The sequence below is a fragment of the Panicum virgatum genome, chromosome 7N (genome assembly GCF_016808335.1).
Source record: "Panicum virgatum strain AP13 chromosome 7N, P.virgatum_v5, whole genome shotgun sequence".
Classification (NCBI taxonomy): domain Eukaryota; kingdom Viridiplantae; phylum Streptophyta; class Magnoliopsida; order Poales; family Poaceae; genus Panicum; species Panicum virgatum.
The window spans coordinates 36,502,904-36,529,012 of NC_053151.1; the positions used below are offsets into that span (position 1 = coordinate 36,502,904).

The 26,109-nt window shown below is 48.5% G+C and overlaps 1 protein-coding gene across 1 annotated transcript; it reads right to left on the reverse strand.

Moving 5' to 3' along the window:
* Window positions 1-4: 4 nt before the first annotated feature.
* On the reverse strand, window positions 5-24,361 carry LOC120681206 (endoribonuclease Dicer homolog 4-like; the record flags this gene model as incomplete). Its single annotated transcript, XM_039962727.1, has 20 exons — window positions 24,135-24,361; window positions 23,154-23,331; window positions 22,854-22,964; window positions 22,394-22,534; window positions 20,833-20,902; window positions 14,301-14,365; window positions 14,082-14,216; window positions 13,839-13,967; window positions 12,310-12,445; window positions 6,990-7,083; window positions 5,473-5,665; window positions 5,192-5,352; window positions 4,881-5,087; window positions 4,536-4,801; window positions 4,182-4,456; window positions 3,673-4,097; window positions 3,225-3,325; window positions 2,087-2,298; window positions 1,772-1,981; window positions 5-259 (listed from the first exon to the last, which is right to left on the reverse strand). Coding segments are annotated over exons 1-20 (3,444 nt in total), but the record flags the coding sequence as incomplete, so codon positions are not given.
* Window positions 24,362-26,109: the final 1,748 nt, after the last annotated feature.

The following is a 26,109-nucleotide window of genomic DNA, read 5'->3' on the forward strand; positions in this document are numbered from 1 at the left end:
AATGTAGAAATGCAAATGCAGCTTTGAATCCACTCTCGACAATAAATGCTCCAAGAAGTGATTCAACAACATCTGCAATTGTCTTCCTATGCAACCAATGATGTGACTTTGTACACCTCAAGTTACAGTTTTCTTGTTTATCGGGGTCGATATTCTTCGGGTGTAAACTCGCTTCTGTTTCAGGATTGCAAACAACTTTACATGGCCTTCCCAGTGCAAAGAACTGAGTAGGTTCAAACTGTTGATCCCGTATGTATACCTAAAGTTTGCAATAAGACGCTTTAGATTTTGTGCAACACAGTGCAGAATATCATGGCATAACTTTATAGTAAACTTAAATTACTGTCACTTATGGTGGATGTAAAAAACTCGTACACAAAAGAGAGGACCGGTGATTTCCTACTTAAATATTTGAAGACAGGTAACTATAACATTAACAAGAGATGATGATAGAATATATCAGAAACAGAAACAAACATGTTCAACAGCATTAGCAGGTATTACCTCTGGTTATAAATATATGATGTTTAGGTCAAGCTAATTATCTAAAAAAGAACTGATTACATTGTCTTAACTTATTACTGAAAAATGGAGGGACTAACTAAGAAAAAACCAACATAATGCACATCAAAGCTAAGTTGCACAAGGGCTGAGCAATCAATGACGGATCGCCAATATAAGGGGGCTTTGATGGTACAAGCAACTGTTGAGTGTCTCCATATTTGGGATTTGATGATGGATGATATCACTTTTCAACAAAGTACAGGATCAGCATGTTTGGAAGCTCACTGAATCTGAGATATAAACCTAAGTCGTCCTATAATTATTTCTTCATTGGTACTGTTGTCAGGTTTACCCCTTGGAACGGGTTTGGGAATTGTGAGCACCACTGCGTAAGTTTTTCATGTATTGGCGGCTATTATCAACTGATGCTGGATAGCTGATAGATTAGCTAAACACCCACTTTTGGCAATTATCAACTGATGCAGGATAGCTGATAGATAGGTAAACACCCACTGCTCTCTGTGTGATAAGGCTGCTGGATCAATGCAACACCTCGTTTCTTGTGTGGTCTCCAGGTACGTCTGGTTCAGTATTCTCCAATAGGTTGGCTTGCACATGGTGGCGCCATAGGCTGACACAATCAAGCTTTCGCCTTTGTGGAGCTAAGGACTTAAACAGGGGCAAGTAGTTCATTGAATTCTGGTTCTTGGGAATTATGGAAACACCACAGTGAACCCATGTTTAATGGTGCCTCTCTACATGTGTACAGGGCCGGTGCCTATTTGTGGGGTACTGTAGGGCAAAGGAGTTCCAGGCTTCCAGTGGCTGTTAGTATGATAGACAAAGTGCTTTAAGGCCTTTTTTTTTCTTTTCATTCTCAATTAGTAGTGCATATGTTCTAACTTGTTTTGTGTGGAATGTTTGGTATTACTTATACTATTCTTCTATATAGTAAACCATGCAGCTATCCTGCTCGTTCGAGAGACAAAAAAAAGGGTTGCATATTGCATTTTTTATGTAGAATATGACAGGAAAAAATGCAACATTAAGTCCTAAGTTACAAGGTGAATTTGTATATAAGTAGTCTTGAATGGAAACAAAATCATGATTTAAACTTTTGCCCTCTGGTGCTTGAGGTTCTACCCTGTCAGCAGCACAAGGAAGAGTACATCTGATATGTTCCATAATAAGATAAGTTGAAATAACTGCTACAAACATATAAAGTTAAAATAAAATAAATATTGGGATATTAGTACAATGAACTCACCTGCAAATTTCTTCTAATTGATAAGTCGTATAAATTTGAATTATTCACTATATCAGAACGTCTCCTAGTCAACTGGCCTTCATCAAGTCCTTCGTACGAAATAAAGCTATGGCGCCCAACTACATACTTCAAGAAAGCATCGCCTAGGACTTCAAAGCGCTCCAATGAGATCCTCTCCAAACACCTCTCAGTAGTCAGCGCTTCAAGGATCTGTAATTTATTTGTCATAAATCACAATTATTTCCAGCATAGATAGCAAAATCAAACTAGCAGTTTCATCGTCAACATTATTGCAAAGTTATAAGTATGACTTACCCCGGAAGCACTAATTTGAGAAGCCTCTGGGAAATAAGATAGCATGAGATCCTTCAACTCAATAGCCACCAACAAATTCTCCAAGCGACACATTAAAGATGGCAGCAAGGACAAAGAACTACCCATATATTTTGAAAACCCAGTTATCTTCAAAGAGCATAGCTCTGGAGGTAACTTCACAAAGTGCTCCATCAATTCATGACCCTCAGATTCTTATAAGAAATAGTAAAGGAAAAAATAAATATCACAAGTACTGTACCAGCCTAGCAGGCTCAGAACAATCAAAGAATAGCAGTATTCATCAATATTCTAATAGGAACAAGTCACGGCTTGGGTACATAACAGTCATCTCATTGCTTAAAAGCCATAAAAGCAGGAAAAATTACTAGATCAAATACATTCACATACAGTTCATGACTTTGATTGAAATCAACGAGCAGTTTGAGAATTTTGAAATAAAAATAAATGGTTGAAGGAACTTCTTCCAATACATGTATAACTCAACATGAGCCATCCATGAGTTGAGAATCAAATGGATGAGATCTTTTGGTACCAGGACTTGCTCAATGATGGAATGACCTGTCAGTGGCAATACTGAATTTGGCTCGTTCCAACACCGATAACCACAAAGTAACTGTGTTCTTGTTCATTCTTGGATTTGAAAGGAAAACCCTATTAGGCTCAAACTGCAGAAGTGGCCATATAACAACCTTAATATACTTTTGCCTGGCTGGCTGGCAACTGCATTTTAGCACTTTTATCATTTCTCTGCAGTCATCATTATTTTAGCATTTTTATCATGTCTCTGCAGCCGTCCAGCTTAGAGACATCAATGTTGACGTCAGGACAGTGGACATTGATAATCATCTATGCCATAAGTTGGCTGTTACTCACAATAATATTAAGTAAAGGGAGATCATCAGATACATAGACGATCAATGTGAAACATGGCATTAAAAGTATCAGAGCTTTTAAAGAAAAAGGCCACATATGACACAAATGTTCTTAAATATCGGAACTTAAATTGCAGACTGCAATAACTAATATTTCACCTTCAGACAAGTTGAACACGAGTACCGTGGTCAAACAGTGATGATATCAAACAACAGTGGCTGTTTTGAAAGAGCAATAGACTAACCTGTGCTCTCTAGTTGTCGGTTATGCAGCAGATTGCGCAGATTGAAGAGTTGTTTAGCTTTCAAAAATGGCTGTTCAGGATGGGATAGCTCGATATGACACCTGGTTTAAATAAGGCATAACATTATGAAGCAGTTGACAGATGCATCATTTTATTTTGGGGGGCCAGAAATGATGCAGAAGTAAAGATACATGACTAGTATAGGATCAAAGTAGATACATGACTAGTATACAATTCTAGAAGTATGGATAAATTATTAAATAAATCTACACACGCATTTCTACTCATACTTCTTAAATGGTACACATAACTCGAAATTTTAGAGCTTAGTGATGTATATTTGCCCTGATGGGTGCTTAATATGTTATATGAATATTTTGTAAAGAAATAAAATTAGACTATGAATGGGTGTGTAAGAAATAATTCAGGAAATAATTCAGCTTATTACCCTTCCTTAAAATATTCTGCATAAGTTGCACCATTGAATTCACTTTTAGCATTTACTTCATCTAGAATGACATCAACGAAGAAAAACAGTTTGGTGTGGGGAGTGAAGACCAAACTGCCAATCACATCAGCTTTACTGTATGTTCCATCAAGAAGCTTCAGAGACTCATTTGGCAAATATGAGTCATGCAGAGACAAACCCCTTGGATCTTGGAATACAGGTGATGATAAACACCGCTTCACTGCTGGCCAATCAATCATAAACTTATCACCATAGAATTTCTGCTTGATGGGAAGCAACAAGTAAAATGTTGAATCCATTTGCAATGCAGCATCATTTCCCAACATAACATAAGATGAGGTGAACTCAGATCTGTCCAGGAGAACCTTCAAACACATTTCTTGGAAATTGCGTGCAAGCATCATCTGGAAAACAAAACCATAGACATGTGAAGCAATGTCCCATGAAAATTTGTGTATTAACATTTGAAAAGATATGAAAGACAGTGCCTCTTCTTTGTTAAATGTAATCATTCCCAAATATTCAATTCCTGCTTTCACAATCCTGGCATGAGCAAGATGCAATTCAACGTCCAACTTTTCAGCTTCCTTCGGAAGGGCATCGATCACAAAAAGACCAAACATCTGATATTGTCTATCTGCTGGTTTGGGAATAAACTCTATGTAGTAGAAATGCAAGTTCAACGAGCAGTCCAGTTTGTATCTTGAAGGTCTTAGAATCGCAGGAATCAACATCTCATGAAGCTCTTCCCTAAAACTTTCATCTGAAACATGGAAAAAATGGTTAACCCAAATTTCCAATGTTTCCCACATTATATTCTGAATAATGGACCATGACCATACCCTCAGCTTTGTTGATTTCAGAAATATCTATTGTTGACACCTTAGTCTTTCTAGAGCCTTGGCCTGGCAGAAGAAAATCTGTCAAAGCACCCAGTTCGTGAAGTCTTATGCATGCTTTCAAGCATGCATCTCTCTTAGCTTCATCTTTTGACGGACAGGGTTGACTGTTCACTTGACGAAAAGCAGCATTTGGTGGAAGAATTAGTCTGCATACTACTCCTTCAACATCATCAACATAGAAGAATGCTGGGGAAGGAATAAAAAACCTGCAACAAGGGGTGTCAAATTTTTCTAGCAAAGTGTTACATGACACAATGGGTAGAATAATTATCGGTCCTTGCATACATATCTCTAGGAAGGTTGTCACAATAGCAATGTAATAGAGACACACTGTAAGCCGTGCTAATGGAAGCACCAGTGTCGTTCACTCGATATATATTCTCCTCAAGGCAATCGAACATATCATTTGACGATCTCCAATTAATCTCTTTATCCATAATGCTTTCACCAGTAATATAATCACCAACCAACTTCTCATGAGACTGATTTCCCCTGGTACATGAGAAATGGAGACCTTCAAGTTCTAGAATGAAAATATTGAACTAAATTCAAGGAAATGTTAAGAATTACGATAGATTAGTGCAAATTAGCCAGACCTCTCCAGGAGGAAAATGTATTTAGATTTATTCATCCGGGCACGTCCCCTTGACTGGATAAAGCTAGAAACAGTTTCTGGGAGATCAAACCGCACAACAAGGCAGCAAGTCTGAATGTCAAGTCCCTCCTCACCTACATTAGTAGCGACCAAAAGGTTGACCTGCAAAAAAGTAAAGAAAAGGGGCTGTAACACAAGAAGCATAAACATAAATACTGGTGCTGGCAGAGATAATAAAAAACTAACAAGATCTATTAAGAACGGGACAACTTCAGACTATACCTCACCCGAAGAGAACTTTTCAATGATAGAACCCATCTTGTTCCTTGACATGTTCTCCAATCCTGAGTGGCATCCCACAAGAAACTCACATTTCCAAAAATCAAGGCACTTCAGATTTTGGAGAATATGTGCAACTACTCTTGCGACAATTATTCTTTTCACAAAAACAATACACTTCATGTTTTCCTCTAGCCTGCTTGTTGAAGAAACGAAAGAAAAAGCTAAGATGTTGAAATTGCTTCGTTTTCAGTTGGCTTTTCGACACATTTAGGTCGAACTGCAAAGCAATGGAATATTATTTGAACAAACCAGAAAGCAGCATGTACATCCTTGGTTCAGTACATCTACTCGAGTATTATACACATTTATCAAGCGAGTAAGTCTCAAAGTGGCTGTACCAGCAGTTACGAATGGGATAAAGGCTGTTTTTTTTAGCAACGATAGGTCCCAAGGAAAAAAACAGAGGATTGGGCTTCCCTCTGGCAGGTGCATATCCAGTTATTATATGGATTTGTCATACCTGAGCAGAGTTCGCACATTGTGTAAATAGTTACAAACCCTAGTTATCCTGACTCCCTCCAAGTTGTGCCATGCTTTCAGCTAATGAATGTTAGCGAGTACTTTAGGCAGGTCGTGGGTAGCAGGCAGCGCGGGCCCCCTGGCCGTGCGCCTCCCCCTTCAGGGGATGTAGAGTTGGATATGGATTAGGCAAGGATCTCCATTGGTTAGGTATTCTTTCCTAAACCCTAGGCCATCCTTGCCTACATATGTACACGAGCTTTGTCTCTCCATAATCAATCTATTATTCCTGAGCCATATTTGCTTTCAATGAAGGTGTGTTAGTAGTTGTTTCCAAATTCATCGCATAAACAGTCTTTCTGGTAATTCAAAGTGAACTTAGTTACCAGGTTGTCGGCACCATCTTCAATATGAAACCCCAGAAATAAGTTGTATCCCTTTCAATTGTGAAAATATTATACCCTGATACGCACTTTCTATTAGTATTTGATAATTTGAGATCAACCAACACCCTTTCCATTCGGAATACCTTCATACTTGTTCACATACATTGTAACTTGCTGTTTACCATAGTAATAAGACAGGCTCCAAAAATCTTCAGTGGATGCCTATGAAGCTGAGTTACCCTCAACTTCAAGGGAGAGTTTTAAGTCCAACTTGAAGACATATTTTAGTCATTTTTAGGCTCAGTCTATCCTATAAAATTTCTAGCCACTTGTTTGTGTAGTAATGTCAGATGACTAAAATTAATGAATGCCGGCAGGCTATTAGACCATTACCTTTAGTTTATACAGTAATGTGTTTTTAAAGTAAGGCAAAGGTGGACATTTTCTGATTATATACATAGCTGATAACATATTTGCTTGAAAGAATGTAGTGTCAGAGAGATCAAAGTCAGGCACCCAGCAGAATTATAGCTTATATTGCCTTAAGGTACATGATTGGAAATCAAAGATATGTTTCTAAAAAATGATAGTAGCACAGATGATCAGGCTTACCTGTATCTTGACAGGACGTCAATAAGGACTGCAAATTTTTTTGAGAAGAAAGGTTCCTCCAGCGTCTCTAGATCAACTGAATCAGCATCAGCACCTAAAAACAAGTCTTGTCATGTTTTGAATTTATATTTGTTGCCAATAAACTGTCACTCTAAAATGCATCCATCCAGTACAGGCTATGCTACATGACATATGCAGATAACCTACCCTTCTTGAACAACACATCCGAAGTTAAGAAAAGATGCATACCAGCTGTAGAGAGGTAGAGAGTTGGGCAAACACCACACACCCTAATCGGGAGGGGGGGACCTTTCATATAGTGCCAATGGCTTGGAGTACAAGAAGTACACGCCCAATATGGGCCGGCACGCCCAATATGGGCCTATACAAATACACAGGCCTATACAATGCCTAATACCCGCCCGCAGTCGAAGCGTCAGGCAGTCGGACGCAAAGAATGGACCTGAAATCCTGAAACAGCTGAACAGGTAACCCCTTCATCATAATATCCGCGAACTGATACTATGACGGCACATGAAGAACACGAACTTCGCCAAGAGCCACCTTCTCGCGGACGAAGTGGATGTCGATCTCGATGTGCTTGGTACGACGGTGGTGGACCGGGTTGGCTGTCATGTAGACAGCGCTAACATTGTCGCAGTAGACAACTGTAGCAACCTTCAGCGGGATGTGGAGCTCCTGAAGAAGTTGCCGCAACCAGCAGCACTCGGCGACAACGTGAGCAACCGCCCGGTACTCGGCCTCCGCATTGGACCGGGATACCGTGGTTTGCCGTTTGGACGACCAGGACACCAGGTTGTCTTCCAAGAAGACAGAAACCTGATGTAGAGCGACGGGAGTCTGGGCAGCCCGCCCAGTCAGCGTCAGAGTAGGCGACCAGTCTGTCTACCGGTCCAGTGCCAATGTGGAGACCGGCCGAAAGAGTACCCTTCACGTACCGGAGGATGTGCTTGACAAGCGCAAGGTGGGGCTCGCGCGGATCGTGCATGAACAGGCAGACTTGCTGCACTGCATATGCGAGATCAGGCTGAGTCAGCGTGAGGTACTGAAGGGCGCCGGCAAGACTCCGGTACTCGGTGGGGTCGGCGACTGGGGAGCCCTCTGTGGCAGAGAGCTTGGCACGAGCGTCAACTGGTGTCGAAGTAGAGTGACACTCGGCCATGCCTGCACGCTGGAGAAGATCCAGCACGTACTGGCGCTGGGAGAGGAAGAGCCCGTCGGAGGAGCGCGTGACGGAGATCCCCAGGAAGTGGTGTAGATCGCCAAGGTCTGTCATGGCGAACTCCGAGTGCAGACGCTCAGTGATGCGCTGCAGAAGAGTCGGAGTCGAGGCCGTCAGGACGATGTCGTCGACGTAGAGAAGCAGGTACGCCGTAGCGCCCCCCTCTTGAAGCACAAAGAGGGAGGTGTCGGACGCCGAGGCGGAGAAGCCGAGCTGATGAAGATACATGGCGAACCGCTGGTACCACGCCCGAGGAGCCTGCTTGAGGCCGTAGAGGGATCGCTGGAGGAGACACACATGGTCGGGGTGAGCAGGGTCAACAAAGCCCGAAGGCTGCTGACAGTAGACGGTCTCCTCCAAGTCGCCGTGAAGAAAAGCGTTCTTCACATCCAACTGGTGGATCAGCCAGCGACGGGAAGTGGCGATGCTGAGGACGACGCGAATCGTCGCCGGCTTGACGACAGGGTTGAAGGTCTCATCGTAGTCGATGCCGTGGCGCTGAGTGAAGCCGTGAACAACCCAGCGAGCCTTGTGACGGGCAAGGGAACAGTCGGAGTGGAATTTATGATTATAAATCCACTTGCCAGTCACAACGTTCGCGTTAGGTGGTCGCGGGACGAGACGCCAGGTGTCGTTGTCGATGAGAGCCTGGTACTCGTCCACCATGGCAGTGCGCCACTGGGGGTCGGCGAGTGCGCTCCTGTAGTTCCCCGAGATCGGGGAGATAGCGGTGGAGACGAGGGCGACCTGTGCCGTGGGCGCCGGTGGCGGAGGAGGCGGCGGGAAACCGAACTGGTGGACAAGCTTGAGCGAGCCTGTCTGCTGCCGAGTGACCGGCCAGCTGGAGGACGGTGGAGGCTGGACCGGTGGTGTGGCCAGTTCAGGGAGGTCATCCCGTGCACGGCGGCTGTAGATGCGGTCGAAGGCAGCTGGTGGCCAGGACGGTAGCCGCAGCGGGTACTGCAGGAGCAGCCGCAGCAGGTGGAGGTGCTGGGGCGGCCGCAACAAGACGCCGAGGTCCCGGGATGACGAGGGGACCACGCCACAGGATGGCGGGGTCGTCGGGAAGCTCCTCTAGGTGAGCCCGGCGAGGGAGCGGTTGCTCGACGTCAACAAGTGACGGAGCAGCCGCGGGAGAGGCCGTGGCAGCAGTGTAACGCACCGGCACGGCAGAGCCTGCAAGAAGAAAATCCAAGTCGCTGGGAGACGACTTGGATGAGTATAAACTGAAAGGGAAGCAAGTCTCATCGAAGACGACATGTCTAGAGATGATTAGACGCGTGGAAAGGTCGAGACAGCGATAATCCTTATGGGAGGAGGGATATCCAAGGAACACGCATGCAGTGGAGCGAGGCGCCAACTTGTGGCGAGCTGTGGCAGTCATGTTTGGGTAACAGAGGCACCCGAAGACACGAAGAAGGGAGTAGTCTGGTGGCGAGCCGTACAGCAGCGAGAAGGGAATGCCATTCCGGATGGCAGAGCTGGGGCACCTATTCAGGAGATAGGTGGCCGTACTTAGGGCCTCAACCCAGTAGGGAGGAGGCATGTGCACATGGATAAGCAGGGTGCGGACGATGTTGTTTAACGTTCGAAGAACACGCTCAGCTTTGCCATTTTGTGGGGAGGTGTAGGGGCAGGAAAGACGTAAAAGAATGCCGCGAGAGGTGAAAAGGGTGGCGAGGGCATTATTTACGAATTCTTTGCCGTTGTCAGCCTAGAAGGTCTTAACAGCAAGGTTGAACTGGTTCTGTACTAGGTTGCAGAAGGAGACGATATGGGTAGCTACCTCGGATTTGTGGACTAGAGGGAAGGTCCAGCAAAAATGAGTAAAATCATCAAGAAGAACGAGGTAATACTGAGCGCCAGCAACACTAGCAACTGGGGACGTCCAAACATCACAATGTATTAGTTCAAAAGGCCTAGAGGTAGAAGAACTAGAAGCTGAAAACGGGAGACACACATGTTTCCCAAACTGGCACGAATGACAGATAGTGTTTGGTGCCTTATTACAATGAATAAAATGATTATTCCTAAGGATGTCGATGGCGGAGGAGCCGGGATGACCGAGACGGTGATGCCAGAGGTCGGTGGAGATGGCGAGGTGGGCTTGCGGTGCTGGTGGGGCGGCGGGGAGGGTGTAGAGGTCACCAGCACTATTGCAGCGAAGCATCACGCGATTGGTCAGGATATCCTTCACAGAAAAACCCAAAGCGTCAAATTCAATGGAACAGTTGTTATCCCTAGTAAACTGGCAAACGGATAAGAGATTGCACACGAGGGATGGAACAACTAGAACATTGCTAAGAACAAAATTGGAGGCTGCTATAGGAAGGACGGACTCGCCACGACAGGTGATAGGAATAGTGTGACCATTGCCAACAATGATGAAAGAATGAGAAGAAGGGAGGTGGGATAAGAGTATACCATCTGTGGTGCTCATATGAGACGAAGCACCGGAGTCCATGACCCAGGAGGTCTGGTTCTGTAGAGCCATCTGATTGAGGGCGGCAACCAGACCCGCCTGGTCCCAGGTAGGTGCTGGAGGAGACACCTGAACCGGGGCAAAGGCGGTGTGGGCCTGAGGTGGGGCGCCGAGGATGCCGGGGCGCCAGGCACCGGTTGCAGCTCCCTGCGTCGCGCCGCCGGTGGGAAACAGCCCCTGTGGCGCCTAGGGATTATAGCAGATCCAAGGGCAGATCCAAGGGCCGATGGGGCGGTAAGGGTTGGAGGCGGTGGCGCTGTTTTCTGGGCTCTGGTGCGCGGCCGCCGCCTGCACCGTTGCTGTTGCCGCCGCCGCCCTTCCTGTAGCCGCCGCCGCCCTTCCTCTTGTTGCCAGGGTTCCCAGTGGGCTTGGGATGGGTGGGCTGGCCGCCACCAGTGCCGTTGGAGGATGCGCTGGAGGTGGTGGAGCGGCACCCGCCCGGGCTGGTGCAGCCAGAGCCCGCGGAGGCGATGAGAGCAGTCCTGGCGATGGCCTTCTCATCGCTGGACAGCTGCGTCTCCTTGAGGACCAGCATGTCGTGGGCGTGGGAGAACGTTGGGAGGACGGTGGAGTTGGTGATGTCGTCCACGGTGCTGGCGAAGCGAGGTTGGAGCCCACGAAGCATGGCGAGGACGAGCTGGCGGCCCTCAATGGGATGGCCGACGGCGCGGAGTTCTGCAGCCTTCAACTTGATGTGCTGACAGTACTCCGAGATGGTGGAGTCGCCTTGGGAGAGTGTGTGAAACTGCTCGAGGAGGAGGACGGCACGCGGCTCCTGGTAGGCGGTGAAGAGCTCCTCGATGGCCGACCAGAGCTGACGGGCAGTCTGATCGTCGCTGGTCATGGAGAGATCGAGGACGGAGTCGCCGACGGAGCCGAAGAGCCAACTCTTGACACAAGAGTCGGCGATGACCCAATGAGGATCATCGGGGTTGGCGGTGCCAGGAGCGTCGATGTGCGGACGGAGGCCGAACTTGCCGCACAGAACCTTGAAGTAGGACGCCCACTTGAGGTAGTTGGAGGACATCTCCAACATGAAGGGGACGTGCGACTTCACACACACAGCAGCCGCCGGATGGATGAAGATGTCTGGCGCCATGTCGCCAGATCCAGAGGAGGAGCTGGAGGAACTCGACGTGGTCGAGTTGGTCGAAGCAGCAGACGACATGGCGATGGGGGAGGGGCGCGCGATCAGATTGATCCGCTAGGTGTGCTGGCGCGCTGCCGGGAATCGGCGGCACGGGGGTAGGGGATGCGCAGGGGGGAGACCCGGCGCAGGGTGGGCGGCGCCTAGGGCAGGCAGCAGCCGGCGCGCAGGGGCAGAAACCCTAGCGCGAGGGGGCAGAGGGGCGCGGAAGCGAGGAGACAGGATCTGATCCCTAATCTCGTGATACCATGTAGAGAGGTAGAGAGTTGGGCAAACACCACACACCCTAATCAGGGGGGTGACCTTTCATTATATAGTGCCAATGGCTTGGAGTACAAGAAGTACACGCCCAATATGGGCTGGCACGCCCAATATGGGCCTATACAAATACACAGGCCTATACAATGCCTAATGCCAGCCAAGGGTACTAGAGAAAGGGGGCGCTCACCATCTAATACGTCGCAACTTAGAAGAGAAATTGCTTTGTTTAGATAATGCTGTACAAAACTGGCATGATTGTCATCAATGTCAACCCCTTTTCTGTCTAGACTACCACCACTGGAAGATAGAAAGACCCTTGCAGCCTGCACTACAGTCAAAAAATATAATATCAGATATGAGGTGTTCCACAAAAAATGCGGTAGCCGAAATGGATGCCAAAAGTGTGGAAAACTTCTAGCAGAAGGCAAAGAATTTTCGGTAAGCAACAACCATGGCATCAAACCAAAGACACGCATCAACAAGTATGGCAGGACAAGGTTTTTGTCCCAAACCAAACAGGCCAACATGGACAGGATCTAGAAGTTTCTTTATAAGAAACAAAATGCATATTCCATCTCTCCCTGTTTGTCTAAAGGGGGAAGCAGCCAAGGATATCAAATTTTCAATTGTGAATAAAGCATTTTCTAAGTTGAAATTGCAAGTAAAGAATTTTGAAACTAAATGAACAATCACATGAAAAAAAAAATCAGCCAGAGGGAAAGATGTCCCTCTGATTGTCTTATAGAAGCTGGTACCAAGATTCAAACCCGGTCTGCCAACAGGGGTTTCATCGACACCCCCCCCCCCCCCCAGGATTTCAACACTCTAACCGATGTCGTGGGAATATTCTTTAATCAATCCTTACTCCTGACAGTACAAAATGCTATATTGCTATGTGCCCAAGCAGCATATAAACAGAAAAGAGTCTACGAGAAGACTCATGCAAACATAATATTAGTCGCTTCTTCCAGAATAAGCAGATTTTAACTGTGGGTTCTAAGGTCTAACATATTTCTCAATTGGGTTCAAATCATCACTTGCCAATGAAATACACGATTATGTATGTACCAAAGTCCTACATTATGCAATGTGGCAGTAACACTACGTGAACTACTACAAGAAAAAACAAGGCAAAAGTATTGATATGTTGTTGCACTAAGATTGCAAAACCGAACTTTTGGGGAACTAATTGGGCCTGTCAACTTTTCAAAGCCTCTCCTTTTGAGTTCAATGAATCTTGCATTTATCTTACACAGAAGAAAAAGGCAAAACAAGACGTACCAAAATAATTGTAATGAAAAAAAAAACAAGTTCTTGCAATAATGTAAGTTATTTGGGATCTGTAAGCCTCAAACATCTTTATCATAGTGACGAGCTTTGCCTAATGAACATAATCACAAACGTTGCCGAAAGATGCAAAGAAGTACACTATAGTCAGTTTAAACACAAATAAGCAAAGTGATGTCTATAAAAAAATGGAAGCTACTGCCACTTGCTGGAGAGCACGCCAAATAAGCAAAGAAGTACACTACCAAAATGGAAGAACACATGCGAGCAGCAAGCTACAGGTGGTTACCGTGGAATAGTTCTACATTCCTACTGCCACTTGCTGGAGAGCACGCCAAAGTAAGTTAGGAATAGCAAAGAAAGATTTTGATTCACTCATCAACATTGTAAAGATCTTAAACATCAGTTGAACAAACTGTGCCAACTCACTTGCAGAGCTCCAAAAAGACCAATTTCTTGCAAACAGAAAATCACATTTTCATGCAACCTCCTTAAAGACTTCAGTTTCTTCTGAGACTCCTTGAAATTGCATAGGCTCTCTCTTAGCATGCATTCAGACTGTTCAGAGCTCAACAGAAGTAGTTGAAGGACAAAGAAAAGAGAAAGTAACACATAAGCTCATGTCCACTGGACCAAAGATAAATCTGGTATAATAATAGAACAAAATTTCACCTGGAGCTTATAGCCATCAAGCCCTTTGCTGTAACTTGCAGTCAAGTTAGACTGACCAACGGGGCCATAAAAGTACACTTCAATCTCAGGAGAAGCAACCACACTTTCAAGTTCTTCATTATCAACTGAACAAACCTATATACCATGAGAGTTACAGGGTTATCAAAATCATAATCCCTTAAGCTGAGCAGATTTGTGGAGAACACTGGTGGTATGTACCTTTGCATTAAGTAATTCCTCAAGACTGTTGATACATTTAGTGTAGATAAGCTTGTTAGACCCACCTTTAAAAGAAAGCATAAGTATGATAATTACCCAGCATAGGGAAGATATATAATTAAATTTGATAATACACTGTAGATTAAGAACACCATATCACCATATTACGGTATTAGTAAGCAACACTATCTTCTAACATTTTGCTTTTTTTTTGTGTTCGTTTAAACACTCTTTTGTGTGTCCCTAGATATTAGTGTATATGTGAGCCCATGTATAAGAACTATATATCCCACCCTTCTAGGATTTGGAGGAATATATCTCATTATTCTCTCCTACATTGTATCATTAGCCTAGCCCTCTCTCTCCCTCTCCCCGGCTGCCGCCGCTGCCTCCATGGCCGGCCGGCCGCCGGCGCCGCCGGCACCACCCCTATCCTCCTTCCCTCCCCTTTCTTCCTCTGCAGGCTCTGCTCCCGCCGCCGCTGCCTCTACTCCCCTGTTCCAGGCGCCACTCACGTGGCCTGCCTCTGCCTTCCCCGTCGCACAGGTCACCTTCGCCAACCCCGGCGTGCAGGAGGCCGCCGCCTGCGGCCCGCTGCTCGCGGCGCGTCCGCCGCCACCTGGGCCGGGGGCTTCCGCGCCCCCCCCCAACCGCTGCCGCCGCCACCCAGGGTGCAGGCGTGGCTGGCGCGACCGCCGCCGCCGCCCTGGCTCTGCCTCTGCGGGCGCGCGGGGCGCGTGCCCGCAGAGGCCGCGGGATCCGCCGCCGCCGCCCTTGCCGCCGCTCTTGCCCAGGCAGCCTCTGCCCAGCCGCCCCTGCTGCCGGATCCCACCCCTGGCGCGCGTGCGTGGCCACCGCTGCCCAGGGCGCGGGGCGCGCAGGCCCTACAGCCCCTTCCGCCGGATCCGCGCGGCGCGGACCCCCTGGCGCCCCTGGCGCAGCCCCTGCTGCCGGGTCCGCCCCTGGCACGCGTGCGTGGCTGGCCCCGGCCCTGGCGGCCCTCGCTGCTCCCACGACCAGCGCAGCCACTGCCACTGCTGCCGCTGCCGCCCACGCGGGCGCGGCTGGCGCGGCCCTCCCTCCTCTGGCCCCGGCCTCTGCGCGCGCGTGGCCCTTCCAGGCCACTGCCGCCGCTGCGGGTGGCACGGGCGCCCCCGGCGCGTGCGCAATGCCGCCCCAGGGCGCCGGCGCCGCCCCACCCGCCGCGGTCGACTCGCACCTCAAGGCCTACGAGCGCATGCAGGAGGTGCTGCGGGACCTCGAGGCCACGCTCGTCGAGGCCAAGCTCGTGCGGGCGCACGCCGTGCAGGACGTCGCGCACGCCGCGCCTGCCGCGCAGGCCGTCGCGCCCCCCGTGCCCGCCGCGCGAGCCGCCGCCTCCCTCGCCGCCGCGCACGCCGCGCAGGCCGCCACCGAGCCCGCCGCACACGCCGCGCATGCCGTCGCGCACGCCGCGCACGCCGCGCGGGCAGCCACCTCCCTCGTCGCCGCGGAGAAGCCCTACTTCCTTGTCCCGCCCGTCGTCCCCTTCACCGAGCACGGCACTTCGTCCTCCCACCAGGCTCCGCCCTCTGGGGGAGGCCGAGGGCGTCGGCGGCGGAGAGGACGTGGTGGTGGTGCTCGGGGCACTCCGGACCCGACTCCGGCTCCCACTCCTGCTCCTGGCCCTGGAGGTACGCCCTGGCCAGGGTGCATTCCAATGTGGCCGGTTCAGGGTCAGGGGGGGCCCTCGTCCTCAGCCCCAGCCGGCGGCCATGCTCGCCGCTGCTGCTCCCCTGTTCGCGCCCGTTCTGGACCCCGCCCGCTCCACCCAGCCAGCAGCCGACCTGGCCTGGGGGGTAGGACCAGGCCGCACTGGCGCAGTCCTTCAACGCCACGGGGCGGACGCAGCCGGTCAGCACCGAGTGGATCGCCGACTCGGGTGCCTCCTTCCACGCCACCCTACATGCCGGTATCCTCTCTTCTGTCCGACCCCCACACCCCTCTTGTCCTCCTTCCATCATGGTTGGTGACGGGTCTTGCCTTCCTGTCACCGCCGTGGGTTCTGCTTCTGGCTCTTTTCGTCTTCCCAATGTCCTTGTGACTCCTCAGATGGTTCATAACGTTCTTTCCATTCGTCAGTTTACAGCTGACAATTCTTGTTCCATCGAGTTTGATTCTTCTGGCCTCACTGTAAAGGATTCGGCCTCCCGGCGTCCGCTACTTCGGTGTGACAGCACGAGGCCCCTTTACACCCTTCGCCTTTCTTCTTCCGCTGCACCACTCTCGCCTTCTTCTTCGCCCTGGCCGTCTTGGTCTGCCGCTTTTGCCGTTACGCCGTCTTCCACCACATGGCACCGCCGTCTTGGTCACCCTGGCCGCGACATTCTGGCTCAGCTCAGTCGTAGTACCGATGTTCCTGGTACTAGGGCTCCTGCTGAGACCCTCTGCCATGCGTGCCAGCTCGGTCGTCATGTTCGGCTTCATTTTTCTTCTTCTTCTTCGCATGCGACGCATGCCTTTGATCTTGTTCACTGTGACCTGTGGACCTCTCCTGTACTCAGCCTTTCTGTCTATAAGTACTATCTGGTGGTGGTCGGTGATTTCTCGCACTACTCTTGGACTTTTCTTTGCGCGCCAAGTCTGAGACCTTCCCCACCCTCCACTTCTTCGCCTGGGTGTCCACTCAGTTCGGCCTCACCGTTAAGGCCGTCCAGTGTGATAACGGGCGTGAGTTCGACAACTCCACCTCCCGTTCCTTCTTCCTCTCTCGAGTTGTTCAGCTGCGTATGTCTTTCCGTATATCTCACCCCAGAACGGCAAGGCTGAGCGGATGATTCGCACGACGAACGACGTCGTGCGCACCCTTCTGATCCAGGCCTCTCTGCCCCCGCGCTTATGGGCTGAGAGCCTCCACACCGCCACCTACTTGCTTAACCGCCTTCCGTCCACTGCTTCTCTTGCTCCCACTCCACACCACGCTCTCTTCGGTACCCCTCCTCGCTACGACCACCTTCGGGTCTTCGGGTGTGCGTGTTATCCTAACACCTCCGCCACTGCTCCTCACAAGCTGGCGCCCCGCTCGACTCGTTGTGTGTTCCTTGGTTACTCCCCTGACCACAAGGGGTACCGATGCTTTGACCTCACCCTCTCGCCGCGTCCTGATCTCCCGACACGTTGTCTTTGACGAGTCGGATTTCCCCTACTCCACCTCCTCCACTCCTTCGCCTGACCCCGAGCTGGAGTCTCTGTTTCCGACTGACCCGGTGGTTCTGCCACCGTTACATGTCTGTCCTTTCCCTGCAGGTTTTCCCGACACACCGGCACCGCTTCCGGTGATCCTTGCTGCGCCGAGCGCGGCCCCGGTGCCCGCGGTCGCGCCACGCGCAGCCCCCGGACCTCCGATCGTGCCGCACGCGGACCCGGTGTCTCCTGCTGCGCCGCGCGCGGCCCCGGTGTCTCCTGTTGCGCCGCGCGCGGCCCCGTTGTCTCCTGCTGCGCCACGCGCGGCCCCGGTGTCTTCTCCTGCACCTGCGCGGTATGCTCAGCCGGTGCAGGTGTACCGGCGTCGTTCGGCACCGACATCGGCGCCGCCGCGATACGCTGAGCCGGTGTAGCTGTACCGGCGTCGTTCGGCGCCGGCGCCGGCGCCGACTCTTGCTCCGGAGGCTCCTCCGACGTCTACACCGGAGTCGTCGCCGCCGCCGCCTCCGCCGACTCGCTCTCGAGTCGAGCCGGAGGTGTACCACCCCCCAGTCATCCATCGGGATCCTCGACATATCCATCCCATGGTGACTCGGCGGATGGCGTCTCAGGCCACGACCCTCTCCGCCACCGAGGGCGAGCCGCAGGTCTCTCCGGTACCCTCCTCTGTCCGCGATGCCCTAGCGGATCCTCACTGGCGTCGCGCGATGGAAGAGGAGTACGCGGTTCTCCTTACCAACCAGACGTGGGACCTCGTGCCGCGTCCGTCTGGTTGCAATGTGGTCACCGGCAAGTGGATGTGGACGCATAAGCGTCGGGCTGACGGCACACTGGAGCGCTACAAGGCTCGCTGAGTTCTCCGGGGTTTCACTCAGTGGCCTGGTGTGGACTATGATGAGACCTTCAGTCCAGTGGTGAAGCCCGCTACAGTACGCACGGTCCTCTCGCTTGCGCTCTCTCGCTCCTGGCCTGTGCACCAGCTGGATGTGAAGAATGCGTTTCTTCACGGCACTCTGTCAGAGACAGTGTACTGCTCTCAGCCAGCAGGATTTGTGGACTCGAGTCGTCCGGATATGGTCTGCCGGCTCAACAAGTCCCTCTATGGTTTGAAGCAGGCTCCTCGGGCTTGGTACTCTCGGTTCGCCACGTTCTTGCTGACTTTGGGATTCACCGAGGCCAAGGCTGACACTTCTCTGTTCATCTACCGCCATGGAGATGAGACTGCCTACCTGCTGCTTTATGTTGATGATATTATGCTCACAACCTCTAGTCAGCAGTTGCTTGAGCGCGTCATCTCCTATCTACAGCAGGAGTTTGCTATGAAGGATCTTGGTCTGCTCCACCACTTCTTGGGCGTTACTGTTGAGACTCGCCCGTCTGGCCTGTTCCTTCACCAGCGGCAATATGCACTCGACATTCTGGAGCGGGCTGGGATGACTGATTACAAGCCATGCTCTACTCCTGTCGATACTCAGGCGAAGCTGTCTGCTGATCTGGGTGATCCCGTGGCTGATCCTACTGCCTACCGGAGCCTTGCCGGTGCCTTACAGTACCTGACCTTCACCCGGCCGGATCTCACATATGCTGTTCAGCAGATCTGTCTTCACATGCATGATCCCCAGGAGTCTCACCTAGCTGCGTTGAAGCGTCTCATCCGCTACGTCCGTGGCACTGTTGGCTTCGGCTTGGTTCTTCACCGCGCTCCCACCTCTGAGCTGGTGGTCTACACCGACGCTGACTGGGCTGGCTGTCCGGACACTCGCTGCTCCACTTCCGGCTACGCCGTCTTCCTGGGCGGCAACCTGGTCTCCTGGTCGTCCAAGCGGCAGCCGGTTGGATCCCGCTCCAGTGCTGAGGCGGAGTACCGGGCTGTCGCTAACGGCGTGGCAGAGGCGTCCTGGCTCCGACAGCTCTTGGCGGAGCTCCACAGCCCGCTCGCCAAGAGCACGCTCGTCTACTGCGACAACGTCAGCGCCGTGTACCTCTCCACCATCCCCGTCCAGCATCAGCGGACGAAGCATGTGGAGATCGACCTACACTTCGTGCGCGACAGAGTCGCCATCGGCGATGTTCGGGTACTCCATGTCCCGACTACCTCCCAGTTTGCTGACATCTTCACCAAGGGACTGCCCTCCTCGACCTTCTCGGAGTTTTGCTTCAGCCTCAACGTAGCCGGTGGCTAGTTGTGGCTGCGGGGGGTATTTGCCCTTTGTACTCTCTTTTTGTCCAGTCTTGAACACCACTGTGCCGGTAGTTCAGACTGCGGGGGGGTGTTGGCTTTCTTGTTGTCCAGTCTTGGACACCGCTGCGCCGGTAGTTCAGACTGCGGGGGGGTGTTGGTGTATATGTGAGCCCATGTATAGAGGTCCATCTAGAGGCCCATGTATAGGAACTATATATCCCACCCTTCTAGGGTTTGGAGAAATACATCTCATTATTCTCTCCTACACTAGATAACCGTAGAATTTCAATCTGATGAGCTCTTCTGCTGCAACAAATAATAGAGTAGTGCAATAATCCTTCAGTCACCTTACTTTCACCTTTTTGCATCCACAATGTTTTGGAGCAAAAGGATGGGAGATATTATTCCACTCTAATAAGAAAAACCTTTCTGCGACTTGACCATCAGGAATGGCAAGACAAAGGAAACCCCTGACACTTACAGGACTTCAAGGCACAATGCAAGAGTTCAGAAAGATGGCCCTCAAGTATGATTCTATTCAATTTGCCTCTAAAGATCAGAAAGTTTATATTTGAGCAAATATCCATTCAGTCTTCAACAATACGAGTTCATCACCTCCCGCCCTCCCTCCAACTGCCTGATATTCAAACCTTTGGTATATTATCATTTCTTTCAGGAGAACCATAATGTAGCTTGGAAAAGGATATCTCCACCACCTAGATTCAAGCCCTCTTCAACTCAAATTTGGATGCCTATTTCTTCTTAATAATGCAAACCTCCTTAGGTCCTTCTACATTAGTCTAGTTTTTCTTTTAAAACATGAAGAATATGATGCACCACCATGAAAAAGTTTCTAAAGACAAATTTACTAATATCACGTCCGTCTACTCAATGTTAATCATTTTAACAGGTAATTATCAAACAATGGCATATATTGCATGAAGGCAAAGAAAAAAGAAGGGAATACACAATTTCAAAGTGAGGCATAAAGTGAAAGAAAATAAAATTCAATCACTGATAACACGAGAAAATGGCAAGACTGTATTCTGACTAATTTGAAATATGAGAGAAAAGCTGGAAGTTAGTACAGTTGCTAGCAGCAGAGATTAACACAGAACATTGACCTGGCTGTCCTGGAACGAAACATTTATTGCAGAACGCCATTACCTTTTCCAATAATCGGTGAAGCAGTCATGCCAAAAACACGAGGAGGTTTATCAAGGTTGTTGTAGAATTCCTGAAATATATAAATACTGAGACGTCTGCAGTTCATTTAACTTTTTTTAATAGTATTGCCAAAGAGATATAGCATCTCCAACTTCTGCATAAGTTCAATTGATTCAAAGCAATAAAATTTCCTAAATTGTTCATTCTAACTACGTGATCAAACCCTCATAAAAGTACAAGATTGTCGGACGTGATGGGCTCAATGGTATTGTACAATTGGTAAATGTTGAAGGAAAAAGGAAAGAAGTAGCTTGAATATCACCAGGTTTTGGCTTAACGCAACAATACTGTGCAACATGAAGAATACAATGGCACATTTGTATAAGAACAGCAAATGCCACAAAAGATCAAGTGCCAGAAGTGTGATAAGAAATTATATTTGGAGCATCTAGCATCCATATCCATTAGAAGAAAGGGTTATAGGGAACTGAGTGCTCAGTTGGTGGGAGGTGTGGGTGTACACCGCCAACACCCATGTTTGAGTCCTCTTAAGCTCGAATATGGGTTCTTGATTCTTCTTATTTACAAAACCACGTAGTTCCACGTACGTGGGTTGAAAATGTTGGTCCAGTGATAAAGCCCCCCCTCTCCCCCACTCTAACACCTGGGTTTTAGGATCGGAGTGGCTAGAGGGGGTGGTCTAAGTTGGTACCAGAGCCAGGTCCCGGGTTCGAAACCCACCGGCCACGCATTTCTTCTGCTGCGCGATTTCCCCTGCGGGGTTCGCTGAGACCAGCAGCCAGCAGCCACAGGCGCGGCGCCGCGCGGCTCGCTCGCCGTAGGGGGAATGTTGGTCCAGTGATAAAGCCCCCCCTCTCCCCCACTCTAACACCTGGGTTTTAGGGTCGGAGTGGCTAGAGGGGGTGGTCTAAGTGAAAAGTATATGATTATGAAGATTTAACATGTAACTATATTCCGACACAAATACAGATGCCAGATACAGATTTGAATAAACTTAAAATAAACATATATGTATATTAGAATGTTGGGATAATTTGTATCTTAGGATGTCAATGGGAACATTGCAGAAATCCATGAATCCTTTGCACGCATTTATATAGGTATAAATGTATGATCACAGGCATAATCACATAAGTCCCCAGCATGCCCATTGCCCAATATTTTCCACATATTGTTTTCAACTCGAAAACATTTGAACAAGGACATCATCAGCAAAAAGGGTTGTATGCCCAATCTGTTTGAACCTCTAGAGTATAGAGGCTGGAATTCACCCACCAACAAGTTTCATGTACCAAAAGAAAATCTACAGTCCAATAGTCTCTTTTTTATTTTTTTTTATTTTTTTCCTTTTTGATAAGTCACTACATCAAAACCATGTCCAAATAGGAAGGCACTTCCTGTCATCAAGAGAAATCGCAGAAATGAAAGATGTAATGATGCACGGGTACAGGAGGAAGCTCAGTGGCTCAATATAAATTCCCGAAGCTCCAATAAATGTGGACAAAACAAGCATTGAAAATTGTACTGCAAACGATTATACCTTCATAATTTGTGCATATGGATGCCTTTTTGGTGCTTGTGCATGATGGCATTCATCAAATACCAAAAGTGCGACTGAGTCCATCTTGATGAAACAATGCCGCAAATTACGCAAAAATATTTGAGGAGTCATTACAAGGACCTGAAGTGGCAGAGAAAGCAGCACAAGTTAGGCAGAAAAACCTTTTGCATGGAGAAGGGAAAAATGGTGTAAATAGATTATATTATGGCTAAAATTGTGTGGAAAAGTTGATATAACGGTTTATTTTCCATGTTACTCAAGAGTCCGAACTCTGTTTTCAGAATAAAAAAATGATCACAGGTACACACCTATGTCTGAATTCTTTCTCCAAATATTTCCAAGTACTACGGCTTTATTAATTTATGCTAAATATTGAAAATATTCAAAACATGTGACCATTTGGCAGATGCCAGCAAAGAGAACATAGAGCAAACCTTACCTCATACTCAGCCATCTCATTCTCCCACGCCTTGTGGTCTCTTAAGTTTTTACCACCTCCATAGTAACATTGAACTTTAAAATTGGTGGAATCCGCGATCACTATTGCTTGCTACAAAACATATTGAATACAGAAAAAATAGCACTAACTAAGCATGTAGAGTTGCACCTGGTACTGAAAGATGCAGTTACAAACATTCATGAATAGCTGGGGTAATCTAGTAAAAAATTTAGAGCACATGCCTTCATTCGTTACTGAAAAAATATAGATAATAGTGAGCGGAGCAAGGAGTTATGCTACCTGGCGGACAAGGGGAATGGTTGGTGCTAGGAAGACGCACACCTCCCGGCTGGGTTTGCGGATGAGGTGTCCAAGCTCATACATGAGTAACACGGCAATGTGTGTCTTCCCACATCCCGTGCCAAGGTACACTATGATGTTCTCCTGGACTGCCCTCTTGCAAAGATCCAGCTGATACCTAAGTACCAAAAATTAGCAAACCATTAGTGTTGTTTCCGATCCTCCGGTATCATTTGAAGGAAACAGAGGGAATCCTTGATTAATAAAAGCAGAGTGCCCCTATTTTTTCTGACAATATACATTTTTTAATCCTATTTTTCTGACAATATACATTTTCTAAAAAAAACAGACACTCATGGTGTCACACTACTACATGCAACATTAAACGAAAAGGTTGCCCATCATTTGCCACAAAATAGTACTAGTAATAGGAATGATGACTAGAAGGTCAGATCACCACGAAATCACGTATAGTTATTGCTTTCAGTTCATTTATGCGCCCTGCATTGCCATAAATTAATTGCGTAGGCAGGTTGAGGATCACACATGCTTTTAATGCCGAGCAACAGCTATGAACGGGAAACCTGATGGGCAGACACACAAGCCATCTGAACTTCGTAACAGGGGAGCATTAAACATCCATAGCTGCAACCATACTGGCGAAACTAATGCGAAAACTCCTAAAACTCTGTCCCCAAACGGTGCTTCGATCAAACCGTTCTAAAAAAATACGGAGAAAATCGAAAGTAGAGTGCCCGGCATGAAGCGCTAAGCGAAACAACAGGGGGAGAAAAAGCAATCACGCCGCAAAACCTGCCAAAAACCGCCTCGCGCGAGAAATTGATCAAACAAAAACCACCACGACTCCCGCTTCGAGGCTTGGAGCCCTGCCGCTCCACCACTCCCCTCAAAACTAGAAACCACGCAGCGAAAATCTAACAGCGAATCGGGAGGGGAATACGAGAGGGAGGGGGCTCTTACTTGCGCGCGATCGTTCTCGGGTCCTTGGGGGCGCCCGCCGCCGCGCCCGAGCTCGAGGCCTCGTCCTCTCCCTCGCCCATGGCGGAAGCTTCGAGCGGAAGCAGCAGGAGGGTGGAGGCGGAAGGGGCAGAGAAGAAGGCGGGGTCTCCTCGCGGTGTGTGTAGCGGGCAAACGGCCGTGCGTGGACTGGGGGGAGGGAACAGCCGAACAGGGAAGGAGGCGGGGTCTCCTCAGTGGGGGCGGAATGTGCTGGAGGGGGATGGAGGCGTTGCGTGGGTCTCGGCCTCTCGGAGCACGAGAGAGCAGGGAGGCAACTCCGCTGGGCCCCTTTGGCGGCGTGGGCCCGAGGTCCGCCGGCCCCGCAGGGTACCAATCCGAACGGCTGTATGTTAGTTAGGGTGTGTTTAGATCCACGAAATGAACGGCTGTGTTTAGTTAGGGTGTGTTTGTATCTACGAAATTTTGGGAGAAAATATCACATCGGATACTATAGCATACTGTAGCACTTTTTGTTTGTTTGTGGTAAATATTATCCTACCATGACCTAACTAGGCTCAAAAGATTTGTCTCGCAACGTACATCAAAATTATGCAATTAGTTTTTTTATTTACCTACATTTATTACTTCATACATGGGTCATTTGTTATATTTAATGTTTCGATGTGATGGAGATGTAATGGAAAGTTTGGAAATTTTGTGGGAACTGAACACAGTCTTACAAAATTTCTCTGTCCAAATTTACTATTCACCTATCACATCAAATCTTTTATTTCATACATGAAACATTAAATATAGGTAAATAGAAAAAACTAATTGTATAGTTTTGATGTACACGACGAGACAAATCTTTTGAGCCTAGTTAGGTTATGGTAGAACAACAACTACCACAAACAAATAAAAAATACTATATTGTGCTACAGTGTCCGATATGATTATTTTTACCATATTTTACAGATGTAAACACATCGCGCCGGGTTTTTCGTCCTCTGCCAAGGAGGGCAGCGGGCCGCGTGCGTGCATTTGATGCGGTTGGCGCGCGGTGACGCGAACCGCGATCTACCAGCGCATGGGCCGAGGTGCGCTGGGTACCGACTACCGACTGGCTTTTGCTTTGCGTCATCGGTGGCGGTTGACACGAGCCCTGACATGTGGGGCCTTAGGAATCCAGTGACATAGAGCCTGTTCGGCACATTGAGTCTATTCGGCCGGTCTAGATTTGACTTGGCTTGGCTTATTACGATTTATTTTCTCTCACACAATACTATTTATTCTATCAGCTGAGCACTATTTATTCTACCAGCCGAACAACTTGCACGACATCTTTACCATAAAACGGGCAAGTTCAAGAAGCGCAACTAGTGCTTCATTTATCTACGCACGTGGTGTCCTATCGAAAAATATTGTGGAATGGATGGTGTAACGAAAATCAATGAACTTATTTTTCTCTTTATGTCTCCGTGTAGTGTGTAGCTCTTACTCTATCGTTCTGGGTCGTTTATAGCTTGATAAATGCCTGATACCAGAAATCTTTTCATGTCAATCATAAATTATTACTTGGCATTTGTATTTGGTAATCCATTTATTGGCAAGGACTATATGGGTTGTGATTCTCAAAATATTTGGAAATATTTTTTATTTTTTATTTAGATATTTTACCCAACAGATCAACAACTTACTAGGCCTGGGCATTCGGGCAGATCGGTTCCTACACAATTTCGATTCTAAAAAATAGGGACCGATCAATTCTTTTCATAAGTGGAAACTGAGGCAATTCGGTTTTAGTTACTTCGATTCGATTCCTGTTATAACCGAAGTAACCAAGTTCACAAATCAAAAATAAAAAATCCTATCCTCGCCTACTAGTGCCGTCATTCGCCTCCTTGGCCCTCAGGCTTTCTCCAACCATTCCCCCCATCCAACTCCCCCCAAACATACTATTTACTATATTTTACTACCTCCCTCCAAAAAATTCCTC